Source organism: Taudactylus pleione, unplaced genomic scaffold (genome assembly GCF_031769625.1).
Source record: "Taudactylus pleione unplaced genomic scaffold, aTauple2 ptg000501l, whole genome shotgun sequence".
NCBI classification, from domain to species: Eukaryota; Metazoa; Chordata; class Amphibia; order Anura; family Myobatrachidae; genus Taudactylus; species Taudactylus pleione.
The window spans coordinates 741,477-759,113 of NW_028284903.1; the positions used below are offsets into that span (position 1 = coordinate 741,477).

The 17,637-nt window shown below is 40.8% G+C and overlaps 1 protein-coding gene across 1 annotated transcript in view; it reads left to right on the forward strand.

The window, feature by feature from the left end:
- Positions 1–17,637, forward strand: part of TYRO3 (TYRO3 protein tyrosine kinase) — a 214,023-nt gene that overhangs the window by 155,759 nt on the left and 40,627 nt on the right. The window contains exons 9-14 of the mRNA XM_088449938.1: positions 2,654–2,798; positions 6,638–6,767; positions 9,635–9,735; positions 10,962–11,057; positions 12,363–12,443; positions 15,858–15,950. Coding sequence (XP_088306064.1) covers positions 2,654–2,798; positions 6,638–6,767; positions 9,635–9,735; positions 10,962–11,057; positions 12,363–12,443; positions 15,858–15,950 — 646 coding nt within the window. The remainder of the gene's footprint in view (positions 1–2,653; positions 2,799–6,637; positions 6,768–9,634; positions 9,736–10,961; positions 11,058–12,362; positions 12,444–15,857; positions 15,951–17,637) is intronic.

The window sequence follows — 17,637 nt, forward strand, 5'->3', positions numbered from 1 at the left end:
AGGAAAGTGCATCAAAGGGAAGGTATGGATTGTTGGCTGGCCCTGGAGGAAGCTCCAGCTAATGGAGGGCAGATCAATAACAAAAGTGAGGGGTAGAGAAAAAGGATAAGCAGAAGGAATGGGTGAGGAGGGGAAGAAAGGGTAGGAATTCATCTTTGATCTGCAGAGCAGTTCAGTGGTGGCTGGTACCGAGGTGAAGGCTAACCACTGGGAGTAGAGTGAGGGATCAGCCACTTTAAACCAGGGCTAACTTCAAAATGTCAGTAATATGGATCACTCACCATCTGACCTATTCCCACTTGCCTCTACCTACTGGGAGTGGCGATGAGCGGGCTTCCAAGAGCACTAGACTTAGGCCTAGATCCAGTGCCAGATTAAGGTCCACCTGGGCCTGGAGCTGAAATTTTGAAGGGCCTACTGAGTGCTGCCACAGGAGGTGGGACTAGCACAGTGGGTGGGTACCTACTGATGAGAGGGTGTGGTCTGTGCCACTGGGTGTGGCTAGCAACATGGAGGGCAAAGCTACCCGTCTACCTTTGACCGCAGGTGAGGGACGTGTCCTGTATTTGTCACTCTGGGGGCGAGTTTAGTGCTCCCTGAGTGGTTGGGTTCCCCCTAGGCTTTTCTCCCCACACTGCTTACATGCCTTCTATGCTAATCCAACCAGCGGCATTTAGGAGTCCTTGCCAGTATCCAACACTGAAAGTTGCCGGAGAGTGGTCTGTGACATACCAACTGATCAGAGCAACACACACACACGCACGCGCACACACACACACACACACACACACACTATATATATAATATATATTCATATACTGTATACATATATTCACATATACACTCACACATCTATGAATATACACATGCATATTTATTTTCAATTAACATATGTGATCAGCCAGCCACATTTTGCTGATCAGCAGCAGCCTCGCAGCACTGAGCCTCCCTGACAACTTTCTGGTGGATCAATTACTTACCCAGCCTTCATGGAGCTCAGTCTGAGTTGTTTCTTTGGAGAAGGGCAACTGCTTCTTCTCGGCGCGGACTGGCAAAGAGTGGGTATCTAAGTGATGTCATGCGTTATGACGTCACTCGGCATGGCGGAGGTGGCGAGACACAGTGCGTAAGTGGCGCAGGGAGGACTACAGAAGCCTTCTACTGCGCCTATTAATCTGTGTGTGTATTAAAAGCAGATGCTGGTGTTTGATCCCCCACGGCCGTGGGGTGGGATGGTCGCGGCTTGCGGTGGGGGGCGGGGCCTCAGGAGGCTACTGTCAGGCTGCTGTAACAGGAAAAAAAAATCCTGTCTACAGCAGTGTAGCTGCATGCTGTGGGCCTATTTTGATTGGCGGCCTGGAGCAGAAGCTCCACCCGCCCCATTGTTAATCCGGCCCTGCTAACACTGAAACGTTGATTACATCCGATTGTCAATGCCTGCTATTGCACCGAGTGCCGCACCTTACTCTACTACATGTTTTGCTTTTGTTGTGAGGGCACCGCCAATGTGTATGTATGTGTGAATATCTATCTATCTATATATATATATATATATATATATATATATATATATACACACATACATACACACACACGCACATAGCTTGTATGCATGGTCTTTTCTTTGCAATATACTTTGTACACACAATATATATGTTTATAAACATATTTTTAAGGATATTTAAGAATTTAATATTATGTATGGATATGTATACGATTGATATGCATACATATCAATACATATACAGTACACAGCAGCAGCATGGAATTGAGGACTGAAACCCAGCTTTGCTCACCTTTGGGGGACTAAACAGAACCCTGCAGATCAAGCTGCTGCTGTCGTGCGTCTGAGACAGTTGCTGCCAGTGGTCGGTGCACGGCCGGGGGTGGGGTGTGGTCGGCCCACAGGCTGCTGCAGAGGGACGGTGCACAGCCTGGGACGGGTTACGTGTGGACGCGGTGCGGTGGTGGTGGCGGCGGTGGGTGGGACCTATGTGACGTCACACGCAGTGATGTCACATGACGGGCAGGCTCCGCCGCTGCCTATTCGCTGCGCTTGGAGGGCTAGAGAAGCCCTCCATTGCGCTGCCCTTACAGTATTTTTGTTCCCCGGCATTCCGGTGTCACAGCCGCGAGGGGGGGGAGTGTTATGCGCGGCCAGCGGGGGGGGGCGTGGTCGGCCCTGAGGCTGCTGCAGAAGGAAATAAAATTTCCTTTATACAGCAGCAGACACGCATCAGAGGGCTGTGGGCCTATTCTGATTGTAGGCCTGGAGCTGTAGCTCCATCAGCCCCATTACTAATCCGGCCCTGCCTAGATCGCATAACAGTTGATATAGCCCTGCTCATCCTGAATAACAGATGTGTGCCATACGATCATGGTTTAGCCAATAGTGTTGACTATAGATCAAACTCTGCCACAGACTCCATGGATGTATGAAGCAAAAGGTGTTACCCGATGAGATCTGTCTGGAATACAAGGCTCCTGTAGAAACTGCGGACCAGGATCACTAAAATATGAATTTGACATTGATTACCTGCACACTGCAATGCAGTACTCTTCCGTAACAACCTTGAAAGTTAAATCCAGCCTTGTCTGTTGCTTTACCTTTTTCTTCATCATTTAATGATTTGCTAATTATTTTTATAACTAGGGAGAAGTGTTTGTCCAGGGAAACCAAGCCAATCTAACCGTCTGGGACCCCCAGAAAGATCTAACAGTCCGGGTGTGCGTGGCTAATTTCGCTGGCTGCGGACCATGGAGCGATTTTCTTCTTGTGGCTTCCAAAGAAGAGGCCGGTGAGTAAGCACCCTGTGACGTCCGGCTGCAGGTCACTGGATAAATAATAGATTCAGTATGTAGTGTGCAATTCCCCTCAATAAAACATACTGACTGAGCTACAGCACAGCTCAAAGCACTAAAGCTGATTGGCAGGTCACTGTGCTTCAAGGAAGCTGATAAATATATCTTTAATGAGTTCCTTATCCCTATTTATAGCAGTTGAGGGCTGATCATTGTTTTGCATTGATAGAAAGAAAATGTGAATTTTAAAGAAATACACCCTATTTACCCAACTGATTGCTTTCCCCTCTATAATTTGATGCCCAGTAATATGTATATAAGTATAACAAAAGTGCATTTATTTAGTTATGCAAGGTTCTGTGCTGTACTTTCTGATTTAAATAACCTTCCAACATTTATAAAGTCATGTACTAGACTTTAGACTACCACTAGTTGATTCAGCACCAAGAGTTCTACAAACACAATGGTTGTAAATAAATCACATTTCAGTATGTTTTATATTGATCTCTACTATCTATTTCTTTTTGTGCTACCAGCATTTTGTAATCGGTAGTAGGTATGATTCAGGCCATTCTATTTACAGGGAATACTGAAGATAGTGGTTTGATCTCTCTCTGTGTGGATCCTGCACATTTCTTTCATCACTGCATCCTCATTCGTTTTCCTTTTAAAGCCCAGCAGTAATAAGAACACTTGTTACATTCCGAAGTTACTCTATGTGAGAGTAGGGTAGATACCAGCCCACAATGCGGACGGCAGCTGGAGTTATCATGCACATTAGCTCTATTCCCTACCTCCCATTTTTTTTTCGTATTCTCACAAAAAGAAAGCATTGTATATTTCTGGATACAGGCCCTTATTCAGCGCTGCTAGCAAACTGGCCGCGTTTGATTTTTCGCACTGTTCATGCTTGCAAGGTGTACGGAACCATCTCTGACACTCTGTGGGGCTATTCAGATTAGCACAGAAATCTGTCACTTCCCTTGCGACTAGATGGGTGTATATGGGCATCAACTAGGCGTTGGCACGAAATGCAAGTTGGCTGTGGGCATGTAGTCAGAATTGCGGCCTATTCAGGGTTATTTGCATGAAAACATGCAGGAATTGCAGACTGATCTTTTTCACCCAGAATAGTGTTGGTGTAAATCCGTGATGATAATGATGCTCTTCTAAGCAGATATACTGTATGTATATATGTATGTATGTGTGTATACTGGCCGAATTCTGCAGCTATTTTCTAGCACGTAATGAGGCTACAGATTAAAGTAGCCTACATCTTCTCCATTGTCCTACACAACTTGGTTCAGTTATTAATTCCCAATCTCTCATTACCTACCTTAGATAATCCACATTCATCCCACATCTCACATACGTCCACCATGCACCTACTTCATTAACCTTCTCTCTTCCTTCTCACTTTCACCGTATTTCTCTCCAAATTCCTATTATCTGTAAAGCATCCTTATTATTCCTCCCCTCTTTTTATCTACCCCTCATTACTTCTATCCTTGCCCACTGTCTCCCCCTGTCTGTGTCACGCCTGTCTGTCTGCCCCTTCCCTTTAGAAGGTAAGCTCTCACGAGCAGGGCCCTCTTCCCTCATGTGCTTTTCTTTCCCTTACTTATATCATCTCCTGCATACCTCCAATGGTACCTAACCTTTAGTTTCTGTTGCCCTGCTGCTTATTTGAGTGTTCTAGTTGCTGTTGCAGCAATGTTTATAAACCATGTCCCAGTACTGCACTGTTTTGTACTGTAAGTCACTTTTTCTATGTACTTTGTAAGGCGCTGTGGAACCCTTGTGACGTCATATAAATAAAGGATGATCATTATAATCTTTGCAAGTCTGAACTGTTTTGTAGATTGCACTCACCAGTTTACTTCAGCAGAATCAAATCTTACTAGCCACACCAATGCACCCTCATTCAATTAGTATGTACAGTCAGCTCTCACCAGTTAATCCCTACCTTTCCTTTGTTTTCATGTAAAAATTGTTTTAATCTACCTTGTAAGTTCCTGTTGTATGCATGTCCTGTTTTCCCTGGCAAGCATTAGAATCCCAGTGCAGTGACTGGACATTTACGTAACCCACAAACTGTGCACACATGTAAAGATGTCACCAGCACACAGCTGACCAAGCCCACCATTGCAGGACCACCTCTGACAGTGACAGGCTGTGGGTCAAAGCTTGGTGCCAGGAACTAGTTCATTTGGTTCCTTGCTCCTAATTGCTGTACAGCATTCAGACTTAGCTCTGTGTGTAGTGGCATTGTGCCACTAGGACATATTCTAGTGCTGGACAAGGAGAATGAAGTCACCATTGACAGCATGCAATAAGATCCAGGTAAAATAAAAATAAATAAAAAATATCCCTCAATCTGAAATTTATTTATCCTATAGCTTCAGCAGATCTTTATAAATACACATACATTCAATAGAATTCTATCATATTTCTGGAGATCAACAGATAAAGGGATCTGCATCCCTTAAAGTCTATCCCAGACATTCAGACCACCTCCTTCTATAGACATGTTACAGGAACACACTTCAATACATAATAAACGACGTGCCTAATTTCAGAGACTCTTTATCAAAGTGCAGCCACAAAGTGCACCATAATACGTAGGAGAGCTAAGGTTCTCTAGAACTGTGATAATAAGCAGCTATTACAAGACCTCGTATGCATCAATCCACCTGAAACTCGAAGGGTTACCCCAATTATTTGATACAGTAATTCTGATGAAGCATAACTCATTAATGAAACACTGCAGTTAGCTGCTAATGGTTTAATTATTTTTCATTTTAAGACAAATTACTTTTGATGAGTTTTCTTGGGGGCCTGTTGAGCAGCCTGAACAGCTAACACTCATTTAAACAAAGCGATTTGTATAAACTATGCCTGCTGAAATATTCCAAAAATAAATTCCTGGCAGGCTGCTGGGTTCTTCACTTCCTTTGTGCCCGATTTGGCTGGCTACTAGCATTCATGCATAAAGCTGAGCTCCTAGATGCACCTGCAGGTTCTATTCATAGAATCCTAATTGTAATTATGCAAAATCCCAAGTGGGCAAGGCATGTGTGTGCCAAATGCAGCCTGGCACACCCCTTGCATATGTCTTTCTTGATGATTATCTCCAGAATTTCTTGCCTAAATCCCCTTCTTCCGAAAATTCCTTTTGCATTAAATGTTCTCTTCCCCGCAATACATTATCTTGTTTCTAGCTCGTAATGTTTAGCTTATTTTGAAACCTAAAAAACCTACTGATTCTACAGTAAGCAGTGAAATGTATGGTACCAGTGTGTCTGTGTATGTATACCTTTATGTTTATTGTGATCATTGCATATCAAGTAACAAATGACATGTATAAAACCTTTGCTATGGGTATCATTTAAGCATTATTGTTCTGGTGCAAATAATGTTTTAGTGCTTGACTGTAAAGCAATTATGAATTAATGTATCTTGACATCATTATGAGATGTAAAATAACCACTTATTTGTGATTTGTATGTTCTACTAAATCATAATTGGTTGCATCCACAAATAATTAAATATAACTTTTATACAACCAATACTTTGCAGGGGTTTTTTTTTTCACGTTGCTCTCACCCTGTTAGAGAGACAGTTGTTCTGAAATGCATCTGCCCAGAATTTAACGCTGTACTTATTTGTAAATAGCAAATGTTAAACTTGTTACATTAATACATGCGAAAATTGGCATACAGGTTTTAAATTAAAAAAAAAAAAAAAAGCTGTGCCCGTTTTGGAATTACCAGGACTCATTGTAACATCATATAATTTTTCTTTGTCTTACTGAAAATGTTCTTTTGACTTGTAGGCCAACAAAGACACCCTCATACTAGGATGTCCTGGGTGCCTCTGGTTTTGGGTATCCTCACTGCCTTGGTCACAGTTGTGGCAATGACATTAATCTTTCTGCGAAAGAGAAGAAAAAAAACAAGATTTGGGTAAGTGAAGAATTTATTATGGTAATAAAGAGAATTAACCCAAAAAATGTATGGACCCTGGCATGGGTGCCACCTCATAAGTCTTGCACCTACAGTCTTCTCTTTTTTTTTCCCACTTCAATTAAAACTGACGGCAAATACAGATGTGTCCACATACATTTATCCTCCGTGTGCTACAAGTCGCGTTACACATAACGTGCGAGCGCCGTGGGACTCTGTAGCGCAGAGCGTCTTTTCATGGAACTTTTTTCCTTCAAATGCATCTTATTCACACAGTGATGGAAATAGGATGCACAAGAGGCTTGGGGCATGTCTATATTCTGTGTGTGACTGCGGGTGTATCTGCGTGCTAAATGTTAGTGTTAGCGGCTGTGACGCTGTAACGTAGCGCTTCGCATGCAGATACACCCACAGTCGCACACAGAATATAGACATGCCGCATATCAGTTTAATCAGCAGTAGCTACATGTGCTTCTTATTCACATCGCTGTGCTAATAAGACTCATTTGTAGGGAAGAAGTTGCACGATAAGACTCTCGGCGCTACCAAATCACGGCATGGCGCGACTAGAACGGCTGTTTAATGCACAAAGAGGCTAGATGTATGAGGACAGGTCTGTAGAATCTTTGAAATAAATGAGTTAATTCAGCAGAGGCCTTTCCAGTTTTTGCAAAAGAAATACCAAAAGATTGGATACAGCCGCTGTAATGAGTGGTTAGTTCTAGCTGCCACTAAAAAAGGGCTAGTCAAGCCCAATAAAAAACAAACCGTATACAGAATGAAGTGGCACTTTTTGATGAATTTAACACAAGCACTGTCACAAATATTGTTAAAATTATATAGACCATATAGGTCACTTTAATAAAAATGTTAGACACTAAAATCGATAAGAACCTATATGGTTAATAAGCCAATGTATACATTAGGTACAGACCACATCAACACACTTCCTGTTAATGTATATGCCAAATATTGGGTGAAAAAATGCACAATAATGTCACTTGGATAATTTAGAAATGTATGAAGTCCAAAGGCAAGGACACTGGATGGAATCGTGACACACCAAATTTAGTGTATAGTTCAAATGTCCAGGGTATAGTTACCAGATCCTAATACCGATAGGAGGATACTCCTATTGACATACAATGGTATGCTGCACTTGGAGTCCTCCAAACTGTACGGCAGGGTCTGTTGAAGAATCCCAATCTTTGAGGATGGACAAAAGTGCAGGAAGTGTCCCCAGGCAAACAAAATATTCCAGGAAGATGGATCCAAGTTGGTCAATCCAATCGTTTGTGTGTGTGTGTGGACACTTGGCAGATGAGGAAATACTCCAGTGGTCTCCTTGGTGGTCTCCTTGGATCTCCATTATGAACATCACAAAAGTGTCTAGAGACACTATGAGACCGTATCTTCTTAATAATATTTCTGCGATGTTCTAGGAATCGATGTTTTAAATTTCTAGTGGTTCTACCAATATATTTGTAATTACATACACAAGAAAGCATATATGCAACAAACTTTGTATTGCAATTAATAAAACTATCAATTGTGTAGTCTTTATCTTCTATACATGTTTTAACAATTGTTGTTTTATTAACTGCATGATTGCAAGTCAAACACCTATTACCCCCGCATTTATAAAAGCCTTTTGGTTTAGTTGGTAACCAGGGGATAATCTGAACATCATCTTTGTTTTTTGGAGATTTTAAAAAACTAGGGGCTAGTAAAGTTTTAAGAGATCTGTTTTTTTTTTATATAAAAACAGGTGTATTGGGAATAAGATCATTCAACATACGATCTTGTTTCAAAATGTTGTAATTCTTCTTTACAATATTTTTAATTTCTATACATTGATTATTGTATGTTGAAATGAAAGCTATTTCTCTATTTCCAGAAGTGTCATTGGGAGGTATCTTTTTAGTTTTTGGTTCTAAAAGTGTTTTTCTATTTATGGATTTTACTTCCTCAAGAGCTTTCTCGAGGGAGGAATCTGGATAGCCTCGTTGTCGAAAGGCGTCTAACATCCCATTTGCTTGTCTCTCAAAAATTGCTAACTCAGAGCAATTCCATCTTAATCGGAGAAGTTGCCCTTTAGGGATATTGTTCTTCCATGGGGGGTAGTGAGCACTATTGAAGTGTAGATATGCATCTCTTCCCACCTCTTTTTTATATAATTGGAGGTACATATTTTATAATTTTTAATTTCTAGAGTCAAATCTAAGAAATTAATCCGATCTTTGTGATAATCATGTGTGAATTTTAGGTTATATCCATTGCAATTAAGGTGAGTGACAAAATCAAGTGCAGACTGGTGATCCCCATCCCAAATAATAATTATGTCATCAATATATCGACCATAGAGGACCAGGTTTGCGCCAAAAGTGCCTCCCCATACTAGGTGCCTTTCCAGTTTTTCTGTATGATTGCAGTGTGTTACATTGAATATTATGCCACCAGTAGCATTAGGCAAACCTAGGTAGTAGCAATGAGAGAACTGTTGTTATAGCTGTTAGAAAAAACAATAGAATTTATTATACATAGTTTTGTTACTTGGTAATGAGGGTCCCTTTCTTTTCTTTCCCTTTTTTCCATTCCTTTCCTTATTTTTGATTTATCTAGGTTTTGTTATAAAATGTGACCTTATTTTGTAATATTTCTATTATACGTTATGTCAATTGTTTTCTTCTTTGATGGTTGGAACATTTTGTATTATGTTTGATCTTCAACAAATAAATAATACGTAAAAAGAATGTATTATACATATAACATAACACTGACACAATGTTGCATTATTATACACACCTAGGTAGTGAATCAGTGATGACTGTTCTGTTTTGTGTATTTATGAATATTTTATTCCATAGACACATGTTTGGCACAATGTTGGGTCGGGGAGGTCCGATGATCCAGTTTACAGCAGCCAGGTCTTTTAACAGGAGAGGTACAGAGGTGATGGAAGCAACATGTAAGTCACAATGCTTCCTATATTTATAGTAATAATAGCACGATTGTGAAACTCTGTTTTTGAATAGTTTATGCAGCTGAACTACAAAAATGACCAGTGGTAGATGTATCGAACAAAAACGACCCTACGGAAAACGTTACCTCCTGTTGGCCACATAAACTATAATATCGGTAAATAGACCCAAAATGTTGTGCGAGAATGATTATCAGCATATGACCAGTGTCAGCCTGTGCATGTGATCTAGTCTGATTTTGGCCATCCATCCATATGTGTGGCCAAATCAGACAGTAGGTGGCCATCTTCGCGGTTTGTAGGTGCCACTGCACAGAAATACCTACTCTGCATGGGTACCCATTCCATGGCCCCCCTGGATTCTATTAATGTAACTGACTCAGAGGTCTATGTACTAAGCCTTGGAAAGAGATAAAGTACTAACCAATTGGCTCCTGTCACTTTGCTCGAAAAATGACAGGAGCTGATTGATTGGTACTTTATCTCTCTCCATGGCTTAGTACATCTACCCCTCAGTTTGAAATGTAATTGGTACTCAAAGCATAGTGTCATTTGCAGGAATAGACTTTACAGTTCTACCGTTGTAGACATTAGACTTCTTTTTATGATGAGGCAGATTGTACCCAAAAACAATTAGAAATCCTACTTAGGTCATTTTCATAGTCCTTTCAATTATTTGGGTTCACTTTTAAACTGTGCTTTTCACTGTGCATACATTCACTCGTTGGTGCTTAGCCTCCCACTTTACTTTATTTATAACACATTTTAACCTACTTATTTCAGTACTATTGTGGCTCTGTCAAATGTCACAAGCATCCGGCAATACCTCCATACTGTACAAAACACTAACAATCTCCGTGAGCAATATCGCTGCAAACTCCCTGCTAGTAAAGTCGACTTCTCCATTAGACGCAGTGAAGGCAAGGCAGACATTTTGTGAGCTGAGTCAATGTTCAGCCTATCCATCCAATGGGAACTAGTATGAGGTATGAAACACAAAAGTGATGTCATTTGCTCCTAGCAAGTTGATGGGCTGAATATTGGCTTAAGCCAAGGAATAACTGCACCCACTGAATATGGTTGATTGGCTCATGTTATTAATATGTAATGTTGGCCAATAAAATGGTGTCAGTGTCGTCAGGTAGATTCTGGAATTTATCTGTGACTTTAGCAATTTCCTTTAATATATTTTTGTGTAACATCTGCACCTATAGTGGACAGTATTGGGATAAGTGATGAGCTGAAGTCGAAACTGACAGATGTCCTCATACAACAGCAGCAGTTTACCTTGGGACGGACATTAGGAAAAGGTAAGTGCTGACAGTTGAGCTCTTAAATACTTAATGGTGTCATGAGATATAAATATTGCATGTTTAGAATGTGACACAATCTTATTACAGAGTACCTCTATAAGAAGGCTAAAAAGTGGGCGGGGTGACAGCCTGCTCATTATGTTTTATTTTGTGCTCGCTAACAGGTGGTTTAAGGGGTTTCTCTGCCCCATTATTGGAGGTATGTGAAATCTCTGTTGGCCATATTAAATGGGTAAAATCTAAGTGTCACTTCTATTGAGGATGAAATGATGATTCATTTGAAGCTAAAAGAAATATCTTAATGCTTATATATTTTTCTGAACGCATTTGTCATTTAAATGAATTAAAGCTATGCTCAACATCACAGGTAATGGGAGGGTCAGAGGCACACAGGGGTAATGGGAGGGTCAGAGGCACACAGGGGTAATGGGAGGGTCAGAGGCACACAGGGGTAATGGGAGGGTCAGAGGCACACAGGGGTAATGGGAGGGTCAGAGGCACACAGGGGTAATGGGAGGGTCAGAGGCACACAGGGGTAATGGGAGGGTCAGAGGCACACAGGGGTAATGGGAGGGTCAGAGGCATACGGGGGGGCGCCAATGCTCTTTCTGGCACCGGGCACCAAAAAGTCTAGTAACGGCTCTGATGGAATGCACCCACCACACAGTGCTGTGCAGGAGCACTCACACTGGGGCTAATGCAGTCACCACACATGCTGTGCAGTACCACTCCTACTCATGTAGCCATAGAAGTTGTCCAAGCTGTTGCTATGTATGAAGTTTTGTCCCCAATCGTGCAGTGGGCATCTGGGAGGCTGCTCAGGGTCCTGACAGGCTCCGCCTCTTGTTAGGACCCTTAGCAGCCGGCCAGATAGCGCAGGATGGCCGCTGTTCGAGTGAGTCACACTGGAGTCAGGGACATGCAGGCAGCGGCCAAGCGCTATTATTTCCCCCAGCGCAAGCTGCACTTTTCTATGCAGCATGGAGAAAAAAAACAAAACCTATTGTGCGGTTCCGGAACGCCGTGCTGGATGACTTCATTTTCCACACAAACTTCCGGAACGGTGTTCCGGCAGAAGTATAGCCCTGCCGACAAGTGTCTGTATCCTAACCCTGTCTGGATGCCTCCGTCGGGATTCTGACCGCTGGCATCCTGTACCCAACCCTTCTTTAGGTTCTTAAGCAACTGAAGGTTAATTCTTTGAAACTTTCATGACATTTGTCCTATGACCGGAAGATTGATTGTTCTATTTTTCCACAATTATTATTCTACTTAAATTGTGTAATTTCATTTGCCCATCAGGAGAGTTTGGCTCTGTCAGGGAGGCGCAGTTAAAAACGGATGATGGCTCTTTGCAGAAGGTTGCTGTAAAGATGTTAAAGAGTAAGTATAACATTAATCTAGAAATAATGATGTAACAAAGCTATTGTGAATATCAACTGCAGCCGGCATTTCTTCTCGTTCCACCCAAGAACATAATATACAGATAATACAAAGCATTAGGTGTAATGCTAGTCACTGTTCAATAGATGCTGCAAATAAATCATAAAGAGAGCGAGACCGCTTTTCTTTCTAGATTGTCAATATGATATTGTGGGTTGTTCCTCTCTTTAATTATTTCCGAGAAGTAGGCATGAAGAAACATGGTACATACAGTAATTTAATACAGTAATGTAATGAACCTTCCTTTGTGAGAAAAGTGGCCATAATGAGGAATAGGAGTATTGTCATAGATGGCATCACCTGTTCACCATATCGGGGTGCGGAGAACTTTGAAGTATAATTCTAACGGTAAAGTGCTTATTTCAAACAGACTTGTCATACAGCATATAGAAGGGTGTTTTGAGGTCATCAGTAGACTTCCTGTCACCAATGGCATGTCTCCCCCCAGCAGTACGCGGAAAGAAATCAAATTGATAGACATAGGGGCAGATTTAATTAGCCGCGATAAAACGAAAACTTAACACCTGAGAAGTTTTCGCTCTATTCGCCAGTTTTAGTGCAATATTTTGAGTCTTTTGGCAATGCGTGCTCCCATTTTTTGCCCTATCCTATTACAAAAGACTCAAACGCATACTTGAGAAAATTGCGAATGGTGAAACGAGCGAATTGTACAGCACATTTTGGAGAAATCAGTCTGTACCTAATAAAAAGCCTAACTGACATAGGAAATCAACATAGAAGTGTATTAATAGCCCTGATAAAAGTGTTTTTGGTTCTTAAATTGTGTCAAATGGATGTTATATGCATATTTGCATAAGTGTTCAAAAATGATAAAAAGCAATAGTTTTTGGAGAAAATAATTGTTGTAGTTAATTTGGGGGTACATTAAAATGGGTGTTAGTATATTTTTGTGGCTATAAAGTGCAATTTAAAAAAAAAAATATATATATACCCCTGCTGCAGCCACCTGCAATCCTAAAAACACCTGTCCCATCAATACAGTCCCTCCAAAATACCTGACCCAGTACTTTAAACCCATTTTATTTGTGATACTGTAAAACAATTTAATCTCACTTAATTAGAACCTTTTTTTTTTTAAGATCATAAAAATAAACAAGAATAAATACTGTAGAACTGGTTCCAGGTGATGTGTAATAAATGCTACAAGAGAACTCAATAGGAATGGGTCTGGAACCTTCTTTTTCTGGTCCTCCCATGAAGCGGGTTGAATGGTTAATTTCTTCTGGTTCATTCACACTGAAGCCATTGTCTATTTTTAAGCACAAAGTACTTCCGGGTTATGGTCCGTACCTGGAAGTGATGAACAGACACAAATTAATGATCAAAATACCTATTTTGTAAATGAATACAACTGAATATGTCCACTGTATATTATAGACTCAATGTAAAGAAGATGTGGACATAAAATATACTAAATACATAACATAATTTTTCTGATGTTTTAATGAACAAATTTGAGATATATGGTTTAGGAGGTATCCTATTACCTGCGGTAATTTGCCGTACAAAAAAACCCTTTATTGAAATAAAAGCCCAATGGTCATTATTGGGCTATCCAATTATAGCCCATTACTGTGTGCGGAAAATTACTTTCTCGCCCAAAAACACACAGGATCTGCGAAAAGCCGCGGATCCTATGTACTGATGCAAGAAAAACAAAACCCTTGTTAAGAGCCGGCATCAGGGCTAATTGGATAGCGCTGTTGGCTGTCTGTGGATTAGCCGCAGTAAGTTGCTGTGACTAATAGGATATTGCCCTAATTGTTTAAAGCAGAGCCCACTTTTCCTTGTCCTCTTTGAAATATAAATTTTGAGGGCAACTAACTATGGGCTCACCCGGATTCAAATGAGTGGGACTCTTTATCCCTCTTACTGCCAGAGAGATATCCACGCCATTTCTTCAGGATGTAGTTTGGAAGCCGACGGTCTAAATGCTGACCGCTGGTTCCCAGACTTTGTAATCCTGGCGTGGTACTAATGACAGGCGTCAAAAAACCTAACGCCTGTCATTAACCAGACGCCGGAAGACCGACGCCCGACATACCGAACGAAGGTAAGCCGGGCACGGGGGGAGGGTTAGGTTTTAGGGCTCCCGGGGGACTTAGGGTTAGGCACCCCCCCGGGAGGGTTGGGTTTAGGCTATGGGAAGGGGGGGTTAGGGTTAGGCACCCTCGGGGGGAGGTTAAGGTTAGGCACCCCCCCCCCAGGGGGCTTACGTTTAGGCTGCGGAGAAGGGTGATTATAGTTATGCACTTGGGGGGGAGTTTAGGGTACACCTCCAGTACTAAGTCTCTGGGTACTAAATGTCAGCACTAACAATCTCTGGCTACTATATGTTAGTAAATTACAAGAAGACTGATTGGGACTACTTGGGTAGGTCATAATAAATGTTTATATGTATATTTAATACATTATCATTCAAAATGGTTTACTGTTATTATTGCTACTTTTACTAAATAGCGTATGATCGAACAGTAGGGGGGCAGTTAGAGAGCAGTAGTGGATATTTTAAGATCCAAATCCTCCAGTCGTGGCATGAAGAGGTGCTGGCACCCTAACTGAAGCACTTCTTGGGGAAGACTATAAAAATAGCGAGGGTTGTTGATTAATGTGTACACAATGGGACCGATGCAAGAGTGTATCTTGCATTGTTCGGACCCAAACGTACAAAACTATGGGTGATGAATTATTAAATTGCCTGGTTTCTATAATTTACCAAGTGTTAACAACCATAAAGTAACTAAAAGTAACATTATTAATTCAATATTGATCCATGCGTCTCAAGCCTGTTTCATAGACACTCACTGGGATTTTAATGAAGAGAATGAACCCATACTATAAGGCAAATAGTAATATTGGATGTGAATTTTAATTTTATTTTTTTATTAGATCTGTACTAACACATGTCAAAGTCTACACTTCCTATAAAGATATAACTGTATTTGTGTTACATCAACCAAGTTTTATTTTTTACTACACTTTTGTTACATTAACCTAGTTTTAATGTGTTACGGCATCCGTGAAACACTTTGGAAATATAACATATACTTAATAATGAAATACTACAGTTCCACAAACTGCTAGACATCCCTCCATTCTGCTGTAGGCATAAAATTGAGAGCAAAAAGTGAAGGTTTTTATGTGCTAGTCTTTAAGGAAGGTCTTTAAACCATTCCTGGCATCGACATCACAAGAACCTTGTTAGCAGTGATTCCAATAGACGAGCACACATTTCAGTTCCAGAACAGATATAATGAGCCTTCCAGATTCTAATTTCATAGCCTGTTCCTCCGCACTTTTCGCCTCTTCTAACAGCCTCCTTTCTCCTGCCAGCGGAAATTTTCTGCTCCAGCGATATTGAAGAATTCTTGAGAGAAGCAGCTTTTATGAAGGAGTTTGACCATCCGAACGTCTGCAAATTAATAGGTAAAAAATGTTTGACATTACTGTGCAGAATGTGCTGCTTGCTCTTTCAATTAGTTAATGATTTGCCTTATTTTTGGATAGGATGAATAAAGTATAGAATATTTGGCAATTATGGGTAGGCTTATAGTTATACTTTTCTAGGTTAATGCACAAATCTCATTATTGTTAATATATCAGCATTCTGGTATGGCCTCCGAACACAGTGTATCTGATGAGGTCAAGTGTGGGCAAATTTATTTTACTAACTTTTATTTAAGGATTTGTTTTTCTCCTTTTCTGTTTGATAAAGTGCACCGTTGTTTACGCCGGTTCCTTGCCATTATGAACTTTTGTGCATCATTAATATCCGTGGATTTTATTTAAGTGATGGGCTTCATTCTTTTACATATTGGTTTAACCCACAAAGGGGGGTCTGTAGGTTATGGGATTCCTTTCAATAGGTTATATTTTATTAGCATTTATGTGTAAAACACATATTGAGAAACTAAATCAACAAATATCCAGACACCAACCCCAGGAAACCTGCCACCCCCTGCTCTCCACCACCATCCCCCGAGTCCCATCTCTAAGACAATCGCAACTAGGTATTTAAGAAAAAAACAATGACTACTATAAAAGCATCAAACCAGATGGGAGCCTTTTGTCTTGATATATAGACCAGAACTAAATTGCTTATAATTTATTTGTGCACTACCAATTTAGGTGTGTCATCTTATATAACAGTAAGGCTGATCATTACCCTTCTTATGAGGTTACAAATATCTACCTCTTATTCAATCTCCAGTGTCGTGTAAAATATTAGGAAACTGTCAACAGCATTGCCTCTTAGTAGGGATTACATCACCCACTAGTCTTAGCAAACATACCTGCAGGTCTAAATAAAATGTGAGATATCACTGATAATGGCTACTAGCTGTGCCATTCTAGAATCTACGTACAGTTGTATCATACTTCCCTACTTTTGGTTTCCCCTCTTAGGAAATGCAGCTAACCACTTCAGGGGCAGGGCCTGACTCTTCATGTCATTAGGCCCTGCCCCCCTCGCGGCAATATCACAGGTCTGTGTGGAGGGGCCAGGCTAAATGAAGCATCATTTTAGCCCCGCCTCCTCCATATGAATTCACAATTGCTGTATTTTCTTCCCATCCTGTCCACTTCACTAGGAAGTGGACAGGATGCAGGAGATCAACCCTCTCTTAGGGGTATATTTATAAATTGCAGGTTTTTAGAAGTGGAGTTGTTACCCATAGCAACCAATCAGATTCTACTTAACATTTCACTGGCACCTTCTAGAAGATAATAGCTACAATCTGATTGGTTGCTATGGGCAACATCTCCACTTCTAAAAACCTGCACTTAAAGAGAGGATGGATAAATATACCCCTTACAGTAGGTAAGTATGAGATTTGGAATTCAAGCTCAAAGCATTTTGGATAACTTGCATATTAGATAGGTCAGTAGGGGAGGAAACAAACTTCTATAAGGCTGATTTAAAAATGCAGAAAAACCAGATGATGTATAAAAGTTGTAATTAATCCAGTGGTCTAATAACTACTGTATATTGGGCAGCATTTGAAAGGGACATTTTTGGCAACATGCGTATTTCTACAACAAATGCTTCAATTATTATGGAAATATCTGCGTACAATAGATCAGCACTTTTAGATGGATATTTTTGTAGTCCAAT